Source organism: Cryphonectria parasitica (assembly GCF_011745365.1).
Source record: "Cryphonectria parasitica EP155 unplaced genomic scaffold M406scaffold_1, whole genome shotgun sequence".
Lineage (NCBI taxonomy): Eukaryota > Fungi > Ascomycota > Sordariomycetes > Diaporthales > Cryphonectriaceae > Cryphonectria > Cryphonectria parasitica.
In genome coordinates this window covers 4,804,666-4,822,297 of record NW_024468909.1, presented here as the reverse complement: position 1 = coordinate 4,822,297, position 17,632 = coordinate 4,804,666, and the positions used below count along the sequence as shown (strand labels likewise).

General features: G+C 53.3%; 5 protein-coding genes across 5 annotated transcripts; 1 reads left to right on the top strand and 4 right to left on the bottom strand.

The window, feature by feature from the left end:
* Positions 1-6,420: 6,420 nt before the first annotated feature.
* M406DRAFT_320470 (uncharacterized protein) lies at positions 6,421-7,050 on the bottom strand. Its single transcript, XM_040919389.1, has 2 exons — positions 6,553-7,050; positions 6,421-6,486 (listed from the first exon to the last, which is right to left on the bottom strand). The coding sequence occupies exon 1, from the start codon at positions 6,917-6,919 to the stop codon at positions 6,674-6,676; it is 246 nt and encodes an 81-aa protein (XP_040781638.1). The 5' UTR covers positions 6,920-7,050; the 3' UTR covers positions 6,421-6,486; positions 6,553-6,673.
* Positions 7,051-9,305: 2,255 nt separating this feature from the next.
* M406DRAFT_247243 (HET-domain-containing protein) lies at positions 9,306-11,620 on the bottom strand (the record flags this gene model as incomplete). The annotated part of the gene is made up of 2 exons (XM_040916457.1): positions 9,306-11,044; positions 11,143-11,620. 2 exons carry the CDS (start codon positions 11,618-11,620, stop codon positions 9,306-9,308), a joined length of 2,217 nt encoding a protein of 738 aa, XP_040781637.1.
* Positions 11,621-12,079: 459 nt separating this feature from the next.
* M406DRAFT_271918 (TPR-like protein) lies at positions 12,080-14,530 on the bottom strand. Its single transcript, XM_040918131.1, has 4 exons — positions 14,183-14,530; positions 13,547-14,113; positions 13,353-13,476; positions 12,080-13,262 (listed from the first exon to the last, which is right to left on the bottom strand). Exons 1-4 carry the CDS (start codon positions 14,278-14,280, stop codon positions 12,135-12,137), a joined length of 1,917 nt encoding a protein of 638 aa, XP_040781636.1. The 5' UTR covers positions 14,281-14,530; the 3' UTR covers positions 12,080-12,134.
* Positions 14,531-14,844: 314 nt separating this feature from the next.
* M406DRAFT_354524 (farnesyl pyrophosphate synthetase) lies at positions 14,845-16,338 on the top strand. Its single transcript, XM_040922944.1, has 2 exons — positions 14,845-15,131; positions 15,228-16,338. Exons 1-2 carry the CDS (start codon positions 14,931-14,933, stop codon positions 16,149-16,151), a joined length of 1,125 nt encoding a protein of 374 aa, XP_040781635.1. The 5' UTR covers positions 14,845-14,930; the 3' UTR covers positions 16,152-16,338.
* Positions 16,308-17,473, bottom strand: M406DRAFT_354523 (UPF0220-domain-containing protein). Its single transcript, XM_040922943.1, has 2 exons — positions 17,174-17,473; positions 16,308-16,988 (listed from the first exon to the last, which is right to left on the bottom strand). The coding sequence occupies exons 1-2, from the start codon at positions 17,267-17,269 to the stop codon at positions 16,566-16,568; spliced, it is 519 nt and encodes a 172-aa protein (XP_040781634.1). The 5' UTR covers positions 17,270-17,473; the 3' UTR covers positions 16,308-16,565.
* Positions 17,474-17,632: the final 159 nt, after the last annotated feature.

The following is a 17,632-nucleotide window of genomic DNA, read 5'->3' as shown; positions in this document are numbered from 1 at the left end:
CATAACGCAGTGACGAGGTTTCTTTTCTCTGCAGCAAATGCCCTGGTACCACGCCTAGGCGGTATGTCGGCCAGACGTGGCACCAAATGCCAAGGTACCTTTCACAAAGTACTCTGGTACTTGGTGGCAGGCTGCGGAGCCTTTGCAAGAAACCTTTGTGACGGTCATGGAAGAAAAATCCCGCAGATTAGAAGGTCGTCATTGGCCGGCTAGGCTGGGCTTGGTACAACGAGGGCCCGTCTCTGCGGAGAGAATTGTCAGGGCTGATGACGAAAGCCTGAGAAGACTGCTTAGACCCGACGGAGTGCTGACGGTTCGGGCAAAAGATCCTTCACCTATTGGCTTCTGGAAGTTTGGCAGCCGGCACCCGGAGTCCGAACAGGTTGTTCTTATCGATAACGAAATACCAAGGAGACCCATGCGTCACTTCATCAGCGGATCATCGTGATCGCCAGGGACACTAAACAGTAGCAACTGGTCTGGACCTCGCGGATCCGCAACGACAGTGCTGAGCAGCACTCGGACAACCAGAGAGTGCTCAGTCCTGTCAGTATTGCGCTGCTGGAAGTCGCGATTCATCCTGGGAGCGACTCGTGAGCCCGGAGTATAAATCTAAGGAGCGTGGGCAAGTATGCCCCAGTCAGAGTTGCGGCATATGTACGTAGGGGCCGTTTTACCTGGGCTCGTCTTTCACGTGTCAGCCAGTTGTCGATGTGTGCGCAAAAACCCCGCGACGCCACCCCCTCCATCAATTACCCACCATGAAAGTCTCCAGCAGTCTTCCCCGCGCCTCAGATTTTGTAAAAAATCTTTACATGGCCGCAGTGCTGACTGCAAGACTGTATTCCTCATCGGCCCTGCGAGATCCACTAGAACCTTCAGAATGTCTCGGACAGTGCGCCCCACTCTTCTGACGTCGGTAGACCTCTCGGTGACAGTCAGGCTCGCTTCTGTTGCTCTGGCGCTTCCCAGATCTGTGCCTTGCTGTGGTACACGCTGACAGACAGATGTATCCTCTTGTTCAACCTACATTGGGTAACTGATCTCTTGGAAGCTAGGGTAGCTGCCGCACAAGACCTCGGGTCAACTGCGCTGATAAGGTCCTGAGACTTGTTCTTCGGGTCTCAGCGACGAGCCTTTCTCAGCGTAGATCCAAGTCGTCCCAAACTTCGATTCCCCAACGGGAAACCTGTACCGAGCCGCCGTCCCGGGCCAAGCCTGAACTTGAGGAGGCGGTGCTTGTAGCTTTCGCACGACAGACCAGCGCAGCTTAGGGATGAATGCTTTGCCGTTCACTCTGTGACACTGATCGATCGACCTCGGGACCTCCTCGGGAAATCTACTCATTCCAAAATATTGCTGCAGGTAGCCAGCGCTGCTCGCTGGGTTGCTCGCGCATCACCTGTACGTTTATGTTGTATTTCGTCCGAGGCTCATGGACATCTCCGAGCTTTTGTTTGCCCTGTTGGAAAAGGGCATCGATCTGGGCCAATCTAGTTTGCAATGCCATCGGTGAGTGATTTCACTCGTGTACGATGAGGAAAGTATAGATTTGCAACCCGTGACACTTATCATTCTCCGTCCTCGCATATACGATCTGTCATCCGCCCGCCGATGACAGAACCTGACGGCATCGATGTGTTCTCGCTGATGAGAAGTGTAAGAATTGTGTTCCTTGTCCCGCTTGACTATAGTGCGCGACTCGACCAGCCGTCTCAAAGTCGACTCAAAAAATTGTCCGCTGAACGGACTGCCGAGGACTGAGGTCATAGTCGCCGAGACGGGTGACTTCTAGGCCGGCCCCCACAAGCCGGGCACTCTGCGACGGACGACGGCGCATCTTGAAATTTTTTACTACAGCAGGCGAGATCCGTGCTCCATAAATCGACCCGGCTGAGAAGTCTCGCGCACTGCAGGTAGGTTAGCCGATCGGCAACAACCCCTATTACAGTAAGGTATATACTTTGTATGAGCCTCTCTGTGCCGGTGCCTTCTAGCCTTGACATTGAACCACATTTTCTTCAAAATCCCGACAGCCTTGTAGATAGGCTTTAGTAGTGAGTGGCTTTGCTCGCAACGCGTATGCACAAAACGAGTCAGATGTTGGAGTGTTCGATCTGGAATAGAAAGTGAAGCCTGGTGAGGATACTGCCGTGTTGTTCGCGCAGGCCATATAACGGCGACTGTCGGGATGACCGACAATGCTCTGCATACGGAAGTGATTTTCGGTTTCAATAGAGTAGGAAAACTGAATCAAATGGTGCTTCGAGTAGAGGTCTCAACACAGAATCAAGGTTATTGCCGCCCTCGACCATCTCATAAGTCTGGGTTGGGAAAATGTCAGTCAAGCCCAACACTCTCGCCGGAGACCACTGGATTATACGTCTCTGCTGCCTGATCCCGCATCCTGATCAGTATGCCTCACTGTCGAAGGAGACTCCAGAGCCGCCAAACGAGATCGAGCCGTGCTTGAGAAGCGAGAACATCTTTAACAACTAACGTCCCGTTTCAAACCTCCAAGAGACAACGATCGCCGTTCTCCACATTGATGTCGGACCTTATATCAATCGTCTCGTAGATCAGCCTGTCATCTAGATATGGTTATTTGATTGTCTCCACATGATCTGAAGTCTTGATCCTTGATCATGCCAGGGCAGAGCTGAGAGTGATGAAGCACATCTGCGGAATGCATGCTCGAAGTGTCCAAAGGACGAGAACCTCGGGATGTGCTACACACGGTGCACAATACCGTTCCTGGGGTGAAAGTATGAACATCCTCGGGGTCACAATCTTTACCGATAGCAAGTCTCGGACTGAGCATATCCATCCACTGTAATGTTCTCACCGGTAAGGATCTGACTCGGTATGAGGGCAGAGAGTAACTTGCTGTGGAGTTTCCCGTGGTATCGCTGAGGTTCTGCTTCAGTGCAGTAAGCTTCTCACAGGCTCACAGGCGGTTATGCCCGTTCATAGTAAGTGTAGTCTTCCTTATCTTTCCTTGCTAGGAATCTCGATGAAGATTTTATGGTTATGGGGAAGGTAAAAGAATACCGCGAATATGTATTGCATGTCGGGCAGCTGCTAGCAAGGTTCGCCGACGCCAGCGAGGATCGCCCCACGGTAGATCGCTGGCGTTAAAGCCCTCATCATGATGCTCCTGGTGCACACATCAGTCATTCGATTCTCTCGATTGTCAAGCATTCTTACTTGGCATCTGAGTGTCTCAATTTGATCGTACTGGCCCAGATATAGGATCCGAAGTCTTCGTTCACACTTGAATGTGCAGGTCGCTCTGCTGTTGTCGCTAAATTCATATCCATACCGATGATAGACCCTGTGATGGTGCCTGGAAAAGTAGAAATGAGGGTGCTACTATACCTGCCAGCGGTACCTCAGCTTTGACATGGATTGACATCTCTCTCCAGGAGATCGATCACTGAAAATTAGGTAGCAGCCCTGTATATCAATCACTCCTGCCTACAACCTTTGCCGTTCCCACAGCATAGCTGGACACTCTCGTGTTGACGACTCCCTATACACATTCCCACTGAAGACAGACAGAGAACTCGTCAAGACGACCACCGCACATGGCCGCTATCCAGTGAAGTCAAACTGGGGATGCGGTCCTTGGACACAGCACATTGTCCCTGTCTGAGCACACCCAGTCTGCCGGGGACCCCGTTTGGCTTCAACACCATAGTGATCTCGAGCTTTGGTCCATTTGCTGACGGCCATTTCTGGAAACGTAGGTCACGTTGTTCCATCAAGCCTCTTGAGAAATACGAGTTGGTAGCCGAAGCCCAGCATTCTTACGATCTGAACAGGAACGACCAACCAACACAATCCTCGTGTAGCATCAATAGCAATGCGTGTTGGGCTACTAAGAACCATTTTTTTTTGGCCTCTAACAGTCATCCATTGTGCTGGGATGACATGTTGGGAGGGTCATGAGGCAGGTGACTCTTCGTAATTCTTGGGTAGGCAGGGCCTCACTCCAGTTTCGTAGGACGGACTAGCCATTGAGGGGTGGATGCCGCCGATTCATCGCATGGAACATGATGCAGCCCAGTTGCTCACTCGAGATGAACATCTATTTGGCTCAGACTATAGTTCGAAGACAATAGTGTTATCTTGTGGCTGGCGAAATGTCAGTGATTATTTTGCCACCGCATTTCGGGCCGGGATCGCCCAAATGCATCATAGGGTTCAAGATCTATCATCACAACTAGGTATACTTGCCTTGACATATGGATTAGACGCTTTGCTTAATGGAACCCATCTTGAAGGCGGCCCACCTCATCGATTGATGGGTGCCATCTGGGAGAGACGGTGGTCCCCCTTGAGGGGGGGGGGATAAAGGCCAAGAGATGTAAATGGCGAAGGTAACGTTCGGGTCACGTAGCATTCTACTGAGCTGTCGTGGTGAGTCGTGGTGAGTGCTTAGTAGGTAGACTGGAGAGACGGCTTACCAACACGAGCGTGTCACGATCGACTTGAATCACTAGCTGCTTTCCGGTTGCCCGTCAGCTTCCTCAGCAGATGGATCGAAATGCAGACAGGGGAGCTTGGGAGGGGAGATGTCGAAGGCGACTTTGTGGCCAAGAAACCCCGCTCCAGTAATCACTGCACTGCTGCAGCATAAGCTTGCCCAAAACCGAAGCTGGGAAGCAGGTCTAACCAATGAGGGTAATGTCGGCTGACACTTGGACAGCGCACACCTCGTATTTGACATGTACGATAAGTTGTCTCGACACCATCATCGCTTGCTGTGCATACATGCTCATCACTGCCAAATGCCACCATGCTGTGTCTGTTGACCTTATTCGGTTTCTGAAAAGACGAAAGTGGTCTCGTTTTGCGGCGAATACAGTAGGTGACAAAGTAACCATGAGAGTCAGTGAAGAGGGGCATGGTGAGCTGCGGACAGATCCGGCACAAGCAAGCGCTGGGTTGAGGAATCAATGTCACGTTCTGACACCCACCCCCGCGAAGTTTCCACCGACTTGGGACCGGTCGTGGTGTGGGACTACACCCATTGACAGGTGAGCTGATTTCCAATTTAGGCTAGGTCCATATCAGGCAACATGGGTCAAGATCGACCACTCAACTTCCATCCAGCTCTGTTTTCCTCTTTCCATCCGTCAGAAGCCTTGGCCATGGTGAGCGCTGTCGGCTTTGGCTGGGTCAACGACAACGACAATACTTCGCCTTCGCCTACTGTATTGCTATGGAGAAGATTCATACCGAGCCAAGAGGCAAGAAAAGTGACAGTGCTGCGTTCGCATACGAGATGTCAACCTCAACGCGCCCTGCCAAGCGGTCAGGCCGAAGGAGCTGTGGAGTGTGCTGAAGTCTGAAAGTAAGCTTATTGCACTTTGTGTATGGGTGTGGGTCGAGACATGATGGTGCCACTCCTTCCCCTACAATGGAAGGAAGGCGTTCAACTTCTGTTCTGTCAGTGAATCTGGAAATTAATGCGATCGCTTTGGGGAGGAGAAGTTCAATGACGAAGAGGAACAGGCGCATCGACGGCACCTGCAGGAAAGGGGCGGAAATCCTTCGCGAAGGGTACAGACGATCGAACTGCATGGTAACCCCGTCAAATTTACAGAAGGGCGTGTGTGAGGGAGAGAGTGTGTGTTTGAGTATGTGGACTGGGTGGCACATCCATCCTGTCCCGCGCCTTCCGTTGCCGAGCTGATGGTAGGTACGAGTCCAAGGTACAGAGGTGAGGCGACTTCCTCGCGTCCATGTCGTCAGGCAGGTACTATCTACCCAGGTAAGCATACCTAGGGCTGTTGTTTCCTATCTCGCCCTCGTCAATGTCACTCGCACCTGCTTAGTTCCTGCAACTGTGACTTGGGCTTGGCACCCCCCCCCCCTCCTTCTTTTTTTCTTCTTACTCCCCCCTCCATCTGTTGTCCCTCTTCCTCTTAATCAGCCTCCATTGTTGATAAATCCCTACGTCCGCCCACCTACATTCTCTGCCACTCCCTCTCTCTTCCCTTCCCCCATCGTCCACCATCACTTCAATCGTTTCCATCCGACCAATACACCGTCGTCTCAACCGACTCTCACCTACATTCGTTTGGGTTGGGATCAGGGACCAAATAAGATTGGACAAGCACAGATAAACCCTGAAAATCGTCAGACCTCAAGACACTCAGTCTAGTTCAGGCAGTACAAGATGAGACTGCAGCAGCTCACTCCTCTGGCCGGCCTTGTTGCCCTCGTCCAGGCCGGCGGCCACTATACCCACTGGGGCACAGGCACTGCTCCTACCAGCACAGGCACTGCTCCTATCAGCACAGTCTGGACCACTACTGTCATTCCTACCTGGACCACCTACTGCCCCGTATGTTCAACACTTCCCTCTCGACATTCACTTTGAGCTTCTGCTAACATTGGCGTGTCCACAGTCTCCCACAACTTGGGCTTATCTGAACACAACGTACACTGTGACCTCGGAGACCACTATCACGCTGCGTAAGTTTGCCCATCTTCTCTCTAACCCTTCTGCGGCAGAGCCTGGCATGGCTAACATTCTTGCAGCCTGCCCTTGTACTGTCAGCGTCTCATCTCCCCCACCAGTCACTGAGACTAGTACTTTCACGACTGTGGTGCCTTGCGAGACTACCACTGCTAAGGTCAGCTCTGGTAGCAGTGGCGCTCCCTACCCAAGCAGCAATGTGACCGCTACAACCTCTGCTTCCATCTCCGTTGAGACGTCCGCCCCGACGTCTGGCGCCACCTCCGTCTCCATTTCTGTTGAGACGTCCGCCCCGACGTCTGGCGCCACCTCCGTTCCCATTTCCGTTGAGACGTCCGCTTCGACATCTGTCGCCACATCTGTCGCCACATCTGTCTCCATCCCCGGTGAGACAACTGCCCCGACGTCTGCACCAACCTCTGTGACCATTTCCTACACCTCCAGTGTTGTTGTGACGACGATCACTAGTACTCCTCCGGCGTCCACATACATTTCTGGCACAACTGGTCTTGGCGGTACTACGGCAGAGACCACCGGCGTTGCTACCAACACTCCGATCCCTCCGACAAGCACTCCCGGTGTTGTCACTGTCAATGGTGCTTACAAGGCAGGTACCGGTGCCGGCCTGGTCGGCTTTGTTGCCGGTGTTGCTGCCTTCATCGTCTAGGCAGCATACTGAATAGGGTGCCGAAAGCAGTAATATGTCTTCTTTTTTTTTTGGTGGTGGTGGTGGGGAGGGGGTGGAAATTTTGGGCGATTTTGGCACGTCTCATGATTGAGTAACGTAATGAGTGAGTTACGGACATGAATCGGGCGGAATTTGAAAGAAGTTCTTTTTTTTATGATGCACCCATATACCCTTCTAGACTTTCCTTTACTGGACTCAGCGAAATGGCTGTCAAGTTTCACACGAATGCAATGTCGGAGGACAATTGGTACGACAAAATTGGCGGACATGACGGATTTGCTTGCTTGGCAGGGCGGTAATAATACACTAGTCAACCTGACACTAAATAGACCTTAATCTGTCTTCAATTTGCCTGCTGAAGCTTTTGCAGCTGCGGCGTCTTCATTTCTGAGTATGACACCGGCTTCGATCCCTTCACAGAGTCGATTGCACACACATAAGCTCGGCCCAGTCAGCACTACAAGAGTTGCAGTCAAGATGCTTTGACCAGCCCTACCTGCCCTGCTATAGACTGGGGTACCGAATTCCTCTACCGCCGAACGCGTCCGAGCAGTACGTTCTTTCTCATGTGTGATGGTCCTGCAGGAGGATGCAGAAGCGTGATAGGTGGCCGGGGTCCTGGCCTATCGCATAACGTGGTGGTGTCGGGCAACGAGCTCGGATTCGTCAAACGGCCTGTGGACATTCACAGGGAGACTCTGGCCGGCCAGCCAGCCGACAAGGTGGAGCGAGCAGAAAGCGCGAGAAGAAAGGGCCGGGGAAGAAGAAAAGGAAAAGAAGATAAATAAGGTTGGCCATCGCTTGAGGGAGGAATGGGGTGGGTAGCACTGGGGAGAGGGGCAGGCACCTTTTGGCCGGTTGACGGATCCATGTCGACCTCAGAGCTCGTATTGCGCGCAGCATAGCGTCTCGGTGGGGTTGGATAAATATGTTGACTATACATCCTCTCTCCAACGTTCCCTCCGGAGGTTTTCCATGGACGTCATTGGGTCGGGGGGAGGGGGAGGGGTCTCAATGGCGTCAATTTTGAGGTTGGTATTCTGTTGCTTACACATGGCAGTACTGGAGAAGGAAAAGGGAGGTGGGGGATACTCCTAGGATGATGGTATGCAGGCAGGGCAAGGTCACATTGTGTGTTGGTCTTTTTTCCCATCCAGCCTTTCATCGTGCCTTTACGTAGTTCTTTGGGCTGGCGTGTTGGAGCTAAGCTTCCTACTTAAGTAGGTACCTGGATGAGTTGTCATCATAGAAATTTCCAGTTTGGGAGAGGGAGGGGGCGGGGGGTGTGAAGAGGGAGGAGATAATCCTGTGCTGAGGGAGTCGGTGTGCTGGCGATCTTTTTTTCCTTGGGCGCGTACGGAATTCTACTCGAGAACACATGGGAGGGTGGCAAGTGGTAAACATCTCTATTGCAGGCTGTGGCAACAATGCCAGACAGAATAATTACTCATACTCTCACGCATCAGCTCAGCATCAGCGTCTCATAGGACCACTAAGGCGGAGAGCTAATGCCATCATGCCTCCAGGAAAATTGTGGTAACATAGGCTGGCTGGAGCACAAATAATGGGTGTATGGGGAGAGTGTAAAAACGGGTGGGAGAGGGTGATTGTGGTTGTGTTGCAATACATGTAAGGCAATAACGGTTGGCTGGGGACCACACACCACCAACCGTATGATGACAATATATAAGCAAATTAGCTTCAAGTAAGCCATCACATCATTGCTGATCTGTCAGCTCCTCTTGATAGGCACAAATGATCAGATAAATATTGCCGAGTAAAGTAGTAATTTGCGTCTCCAGTAATGTGGAGTGGAAGATAACATGCGACTTTGTCAATTAGCTGCGCAATTTGCAAAAGCTTCATCGAGCCAATTGTGCCGGTATCGAGACGAAGAAGCAGGACCAAAAGGTCAATTTCAGTAGATGAACATTAAATAGGGTATTGACTTTGCACAGAGTACATGGAATAAGCAGAGGGGGCCAACGTTCATTCGAGGCTTACACTGATTGTTAATTCGCACCTATAGAGAGGGTCAACATACAAAGCCGATACCAAGACTATAAACCGTCGACGTGATGGTACAAGATGTTAATCTTGAAATCCATTACAAGATGAAGTGTAATTCTAGATAAGCCTAAGCGTTGTCTCTTCCCAACTTCTAAGCCACGCTACTTTCAGCGCGTCCAGCCTGGCGACGCCCACTCTTCTATACGTATTTCCCCCTTCTCTATCGTCCTGCTGTAGAAGGAGACAAGACGCACGCTCAGTCCACTCGCCTTCTCCCTCAAGTTCGGCGTAGACAAGTAGAACCAAGTAATCCTCAGGATGAATAGCCTCCTGTTCTATCTCCCAGTCATCCTCGTGGCCTGCCGTAGTCACAATGGAGATAAGCCCCGTCTCCCCCATCTTTCGAAACAGCGACCACATCGCCATCCGCCCATCTACCCCTGGGCCGAGCTCCTCGTCAATGTCCTCGTTGTCAAGGTGCACCGTCCCAATGCTGAAGCTGCAAGGCCAGGCATTCACCAGCTGTGAGCTGCGGGCCATTGTCGTGGTGAGGCCCCTGACTGTCAGGCTCCCTGATTCCACCTGTCCATAGGCATTGTCCTTGTCGTGCAGCTTGATCTCATGCTCGAGTAGTTGCAAGTTCAAGGATGCATCTCCATCCTCTGGTGGCTCTGAGCCAACGTCAAACCAGACCCACTCATCAGTGACCGCCCAGCTCCACGAAGGCGTACGGGCTGGCCGCACGTGCTTCGCCGTTCTGCCCTCCGCACGCCATGAGAGGGCGCGGCAGATGTCTGTGCTCCAGAGACCCGCAAGGTACGCCCCGCCGACCGCAGTATGGAGGCGCTGTGCGACACCAGAAAATGCGGGAAGCTTGTCGGAGCTAAAAGTCAGCTCCCTGTGCGAGTAGTCTTGCACAAGAAGGTAGTACTCGGTAAGAACGCCATTTACATCCTCGTGCTGGGTCATCTCACTAGGGGCCAATCTTGGGCGCGTGTCTCGAAGGATCTCTCCATAGAGCGCAGATGCTATGCCGTCGTACGCATCAGACGGGAAGCGGCGCCCCGGCCCGCATCCTTCTGCGTCATGGAAGCCGGAAGGACAACGCCAGTAGATTTGTTCCTGGCCGTAATACAAATGTCGAGGAGACAGAACGGCCTCTTGAAGACACCATCCCCGGCTGGACAGTGGGCACCTGTTGGCCAGCTCGTTGAGATACTCGCCCTTTGCATTGACTAAGGAAATCTTCACTTCGTGACTCTTGGAGTCGCTTGTGGTCATAGTCAGAGTGACGGGCTTGGGCGATCGCGCCGACCTAGGGCTGTTTGCAAGGATCCCGCATTTGCTCCCTGAGGACGCCAGCGCTGAGATGGTGAACATGGAATCTCGATAGACTTTCGCCATCTTCACAGATTCTCGTTCCCAGTCTCGCTTCGAGTCCTGGATGATACAGAGGCTATCGATCCAGAGATATCGGACCTTCATCTCTCTGGTGATGGTGATTGCGTGCTGAAAGTTGGCAGGTAATTCGGTATAAGGAAGCGAGGATGTGAAATACTCGAGTGTTTTTGTTGTAAGCAGTGGCGTGATGGAGCCGCCCCAGCAGTGGCTGAGAGCCACATAGTGGTCCTTCGTTCCCGCAGACAAGAAGATTCGAAGGTCCTGGAAATCGGGTGCAGTACCGACGTCGATGACGCGAGTCGGTAGGACAGGGGGATCGTCAGAGGGACAATGGGCATGCTCAGTCCTGCAAGTCTTGAGCCATCCCCGGGCGATCTCGAAGTTTTCCATAGCGGCGAGGTCTGCAACAAGTTCGAAATGCCCGATCTGGTACTCGTCGATTTTGAAAACGTCGCCTAAAGAACCCAATGCTTAGTGACGAGTGTCGTGAAGGGACTCGGTACCTTTACACGTCTAGAATATCACACCATAGAAGAAGAAGAACAAGACAAACCACGAGCCACAGTTATAGCCAAAGGCAACGGTGGAAGCACCCAGTCCATCACCGCCTCAGGGCCGTCATCTCTAGGCCCTATCTGGACCAAGAGGGTGTCAAACTGCGAGACGTCCTCAATTCCCGCTGTCGCGTACACATGATCCGCGCTGATGGCTATACGGATGCTCGAATCATCAAGCCCCTTGGCAACAGTAAACATTGAGGTACCCAGCTCATGGTTGTCACTGACCCAGTCTTCCGGCCAGGCCATAGGGCGATCATCTGCATCCTCTACCTGAGCACCCTTGAAGCAATCCAAGATCAGGGTGCAAAGTTCGCAACCGCTCTCTGCTGATGCTTCGAGGTCCTGAAGAGAATTGTGGTGTTGATAGAAGGCTTGTTTTGGAAATTCGTGGTAGCCCTTGAATTCATCTTTGGCCAGGCGTATTAAGGATTCGATGGATAATCCCACGCAGTGGTGGCAGCGCCGAGCCATGCTACGGTCTTTTGCAAGCTTCTCTTTTCAAGCTTATATCGAGGAGTTCGGCTGCTTTGTGTTACCTCACGGTGTGCAATACTGTTGTGTGTAGACTGAGAATGCTGTGGTTTATGTATGATTGGGTGGCAGCGCGGGGTGCCTGGGGCTCGCTTTAAGGTTTGTTAAGAAATCCTTCGCAACCATAAAATACATTCAACAGTCGTGGGTGGGGGGGGGGGGGGTGTCAAACCCGCTTTCAATCGCGGTTAACAACCTGAGAGGTCCTCGAAGGTTGATTGAGATTAAAAGGAACCGGGCCGGTTGTCATGTTCTAGTAATTCATAAGTCTTGTTCACGAGAGGCACATGGGCCCTAAGCCTAGTCTTGACTGTTGAAGGCTGCTTGCATAATTTGTGCCGTCTTGGCGGAGGATCCAGCGGCAATCTCGTGGTGGATCATGAAAAGCCTCCAGAACTTGACGTAGAGGTTCTTCAGAGATTCATCGTCTGTATCTCCCAAAGAACAACCGTTCCTATCCGACTCCGTGTCCCTCGGCAAACTCCATCTGGTCGCGTGCATCTCGCATGATGGCCTTCGCCTCCTCGACATCTTGACCATCTTGGCAGAGCTCGCTCGCGAGCCGGTTCGCAGTGACAAAGTCCTCATGCCGCAGTGCGTACTTGGCCAGCCACATACGCGCCTTGCTGGTCACTGTTGTGACGCCCGTGCCCTGGTTCTTCTCTCTGTCCTCACCACTGTCTTGATCCTCGTCGGAAAGGACTCCGGCAGACTCGATGGCGGCGCTACCCTCTATGCCGTCCACGTTGCCGTCTTCCTGTGCCACACACAGCTCCATGTAGGCTCTTGCTTCCTCTTCTTCGTCCAGGGCTTCGTACATTGTAGCAATCTGAATCAGGACATCCGTGTCCAGTTGACCCAGTGCAGCTCTGTCGAAACCAGCGGCACTTCCGAAGCTGCTCGTTGACGATTCATAGTAGGTGTCAGCAAGCAGTGCCCGCTTCAGAGCCTTGATCCCGTCTCGCTCTCGGCCCAGCTTCTGTAAACAGGAACCAACAGCCATCCACATCTTGCCGTCCCACGGTCGCAGGCCTGCCGCCTTCTTGTAGTACCAGAGGGCGTACTGGTACATCTCGAGCATCTCGTACGTCTGGCCAAGACCATACCAGGCACGGTAATCCCTCCGGTTGATGTCCACGCCATGACGGTACGACTCGATGGCGGCGTGCGTATTTTTGAGCTCTACATACTCGTGCCCCATCAGTGTCCAGGCCGACAGACACGATCGGTCCAAGGCCAAGGCCCGACGGAAATATTGAACAGCCTTCTCGTGCTGCGAGAGCAGCGAATAGTAGTTGCCAACCACAACGCACGTCTCGGGCCGAAACTTGTCAACACTAGAGCAGAGGTGGGCTAGAAAGGCCAGCTTCGGTCTCTCGTTTAGCACGAAAAGAATGTTGGAGTAGATGTCGAGATGGTCAAGGCGGTGAGGGTGTAGGGAGAGAAGGTGGCTGAATTCTGCTGCGGCCTCTTTCAATGCTTTGGTGTGATTCAAGTACAGGGCTGAACAGGTGAGCAGGAATGGAGAATCAGGAAAGATTTCCTGAAGCTGTGCCAGAGCGGTCTGAAGCTCATTGGTCGGCTGGTAGAGTTCCAGCGAGGTGTGTATGTGGAACATGTAAGAGACGATGTGCTGAGGCAGACGAGGTATGATCTTGTTGAGCATCTCAACTCGGCTGATGGCCCCAGTCATCTCAAGCCAGCAGCCCCAGTTCATTGGAAAGAGGTGGACACTGCGCAAGAACCACTGCAGAGCCTCATCAGTGTTCTTTTCCTTGGCCAAGACCATGCCGTATCTAGAAGGCCTGTCAGTAAGCCTATCCTATAGCCAGAGAGGGGGGGGGGGGGTGGTTCGCCGACACATACAGATATTCAAGCCAGCCCTGGCTACCCTCGTATGATATGTCCTCGGGTGACGCCCGCCTCTCGTCAAACCAGGTCTTCAGATACCGGCTGATGAGAGGCAGCTGCTTGTTGCAGACCGAGCCGAGGTCCTGCGGGCCCATAACCATCTCAGTGTCCTCATCCTTTCGCTTCTCGCCGGATAGCATCTTGGCATACAGGGCTAGAAATAAGCTCTTCTGGCTGATCTCAGGAAGGCTACTGCTGCCAGATACATATGCATTGGAACTTGCAGCCTCCTTGCCCTTTGCTTGGGAACTGAGCGGCGTGTCTTCGTTTCTGGGAGACAGGATGCTGGACAGCAGGGCATCTGGAAGAAACACGGCTGTGCACCGGTCAAACTCACGACAGTCGAAGAAGGACTTTGCCATGATATATTTATTGAACTCCAAGGCCTCGAGCTCAGCCTCTACCTCGTCGGGATTCGGTGTTAGTATGGCAGGCATGTAGCCCCTAGGTGTGTTTGTGACCTTGACACCAGCATCTTCACCTGTTGGCGGCTCAGGAAGGGAGTCCAGCAGCTCGGCGGCCCTGATGTCGCTAGTCAGCCATGTATTCCGCCACATGAACGCGCAGGTGAGAAGAAATTATAAATAATACCATTTTGCCGACTGATACAGACATCTCTCGGAGCACTTGACCACAGCATCCTGTAGTGAGGCCCGCAGGTTGTCGATATCCTGTTCGGTAAACACCATCGTTCTCTAGTCCCACCCGCCGCAGGGTGAGCGTCCTCAGTGGACCACCAGACCAGCAAGGCTACCTTTGAAGACGCGTTTTTGTTGAAAAGCGAGCAGCTATATTGCTGAGGGGACGCAATTGGCCGATTCGGTGGTTGAGTCGACTCAGCGCAGCGGCTTCGGAACGAGAAGATCAGCCGGAGATCGGTTTATTGTCGGAATCATAAACAGTGACTTTCATGAGGACGTGCAATGGAAGTTGAGGTGGACCAAACCAGAGCACTGAGTGTTTGTTGTGCCTCAAGGGGTGATGCACTGGGTAAGGCGTGTGCAGCGTACGCATGGGGACCCTGGCCCAGGTACCATAGCAAGTTAGGCGAGGCGCTGACCGACGGAACCGAGCTCGGCAAGCCCTAAGCTTCATATCATAGAAGGCGGTATTTACTACTTACGGTACCATGCGCCTGCAGGGGTCCGGAAGCTGCGTAAAGATAAAAGCACAAAAAGCGCCACAATCTTCTCATGCCAATTGATTGGGTCACCACCTCCCATTTCCAAAGTTTTCCCTCTCAGACGAGCCTTCTGGCATTCAGCTTTTCCGACGTACCTCCCAATTACTCTCACTCCGGTCTCAGCACCAACGACCCACGGGCCAACCTCGATCTGCCATGGCGGAAAAGACGTCCCTTGCTGATCTAAACGCTGCGGCGCCCGTCGAGAGCGACCCTAAGAGACAGAAGGTGGACGACAAGTTTCAGAAGACAACCCTCAAGGAGTTCGAGGCCGTGTTCCCCAAGCTGGAGGCAGACATCCTCGAGCATGCCCAGAAATACAATCTGCCCGAGGCAGAGCTGGAGTGGTTCAGAGCTGTGAGTCCTCTCTCCTTCTTGACCCCGCCCTCGTCCCCACTTTGTTGGTTCATGAGAAGAGCGCGCGTCTGACCCCCTCCCGTGCGACTTGAACAGAGCCTGCGGACCAACGCGGTCGGCGGAAAATGCAACCGAGGCATGTCCGTCCCAGACTCGGTCTCTCTCCTGCTGGGCAGGAAGCTGTCTGAGGAGGAATACTTCCAGGCTGCCACGCTGGGTTGGATGACGGAGCTGCTGCAGGCCTTCTTCCTGGTGTCGGACGATATCATGGACAGCAGCATCACAAGGCGCGGCAAGCCGTGCTGGTACCTTCAGGAAGGCGTAGGCATGATTGCCATCAACGACGCGTTCATGCTCGAGGCGGGCATCTACACCCTCCTCAAGAAGCACTTCCGTTCCCACCCGGCCTACATCGACTTGATCGAGCTGATGCACGAGGTCACCTTCCAGACCGAGATCGGCCAGCTGACGGACCTGCTCACCGCCCCCGAGGGCAAGGTCAACCTTGACAACTTCTCGGCGTCCAAGTATAGCTTCATCGTTGTCTACAAGACCGCCTACTACTCCTTCTTCCTGCCCGTCGCGCTCGCCCTGCACCAGCTCAACATCGGCACCCCCGAGAACCTCAAGCAGGCCGAGGATATCCTGATCCCCATGGGCGAGTACTTTCAGGTCCAGGACGATTACCTTGACAATTTTGGTCTACCCGAGCACATTGGCAAGATCGGCACGGATATCATGGACAACAAGTGCTCGTGGCTTGTCAACCAGGCGCTGGAGATTGCGACGCCCGAGCAGAGAAAGGTTCTTGAGGAAAACTACGGCCGAAAGGACAAGGACAAGGAGGCCGCCGTTAAGAAGCTGTACGACGAGTTGAACCTAGAGCAGCGGTACCTGGACTACGAGCAGAAGGTGGTCGGCGAGATCAGGGAGAAGATCGCCGCCATCGATGAGAGCTCAGGCCTGAAGAAGTCAATCTTCGAGGCATTCCTGGCCAAGATCTACAAGCGGAGCAAGTAGAGCATCATCTGCATGACTTAACGATATGATATAGACATTACAAAAGGGCTTGGTGAGAAAAAGGCTCGCAATCTGCGAGATATCGCGGCTCAATCAAGGCCGCGGGTATTTGCTCTTCTTTTCGTCAACTCTCGATCACCTGCAATAGAGTGGGCTCCAGTCGAACATAATTCATTGATATAATCCCAGCCCAGCCGACTGGTCCATGGCGCCAAGATAGAATTCCTTCCCATGCTCCGTCCGTCCATTACTGTACACGCAAGAGACGTAAGAGAATGTGAAACCCAAATGATGCACAGTGTAATGCCTCCTGCGAAAAATAGAAACACAGACTGCCAGACGCGTCTCCATCCCCCGTCCAAATCCGCTTTCCAAACACACCGTTGTCCTCTCTGCCCGCCAATGTTTCGCTCTTTATAGCGCTAGGTTGTAGCTGTACTCATCTTCCATGTTCTGGCTCACCCACAGCACGACGCTACTCACCCCGACCAGCGCGTTCGCGACAACGTTCTCGACGCCCATACCCAACATCGGCCACTCGACGCTCTGCACCACGAACTTGAGCACGAAAACGGTGACGCCGCCGGCCATGCCGCCCGCGAGCGCGGCAAAGCCCAGGAAGAGGACGACCCGCGCCTTCCAGGCGACGCCGGACCCGCTGTAGGAGAAGCTGTCGGCCGACAGGCGCTGCTTCTCGACCGAGTTGATGATCAGCATCCCCAGCGAGGAGAAGATGAGGGGCAGCCAGTCGATGAAGGTGACGTGCACGTCTGAGCCGTTCTGCGAGGACTTTGACCAGACGGCGGCGTCGAGGAGGATGTAGAAGGCGAGGGAGAACTATAGGTGGCGGGACACAGTCACACGTGTTAGCTTTCCGTTACAATGATGTCGCCTTGCTCTTGGTAGGAGAAGGGGGGAGGCGTGAATGGTGATATTGATGATATCAGGCGGCTTCCTAGCTCGGGAGGAAGGGGGCGGGGGAGCACGAGGCTGTTTCTCTAGAGGCCGAGCGCGAGGCTTACCAAGGCTCCTGAGGCGTACACTCCCGCATTACGGGCATGGACGCTGTTCAGCCATTCCGGCTTGCTGAACTTCCAAAGACGCTCATCGGAAGACATAGTGTTGGTGATTGTGATTGTGAAACAGGTCGAGTGCGATCAGGCACAGACAACTCGCGGGACAGGTGAGCTCGTTGGATCGCTTGCCTGTAAGTCGAGGGCTCTCGGGGGTCCTGAAGAAACGGACGACTGTTGGGAGGGAGTGGCTTAAAGTTGTTGTGGGCTGTTGCAAAGATGATGAAGATGGTGTTTGTCGTGGATAAGATGGACCGTTGTCAGAGGTGGAGGCTGAGGATGACGACGATTGCGCTAGGCACAGAGCTCAGGCGTCTTTAGACCCCTGGTCGGTTAAAGGACCCTAACCCGCAGTAAGCCCGAAACAACCAAACCCGCTGACTGCCCAGGTAACCGGGCCCGGCTTAC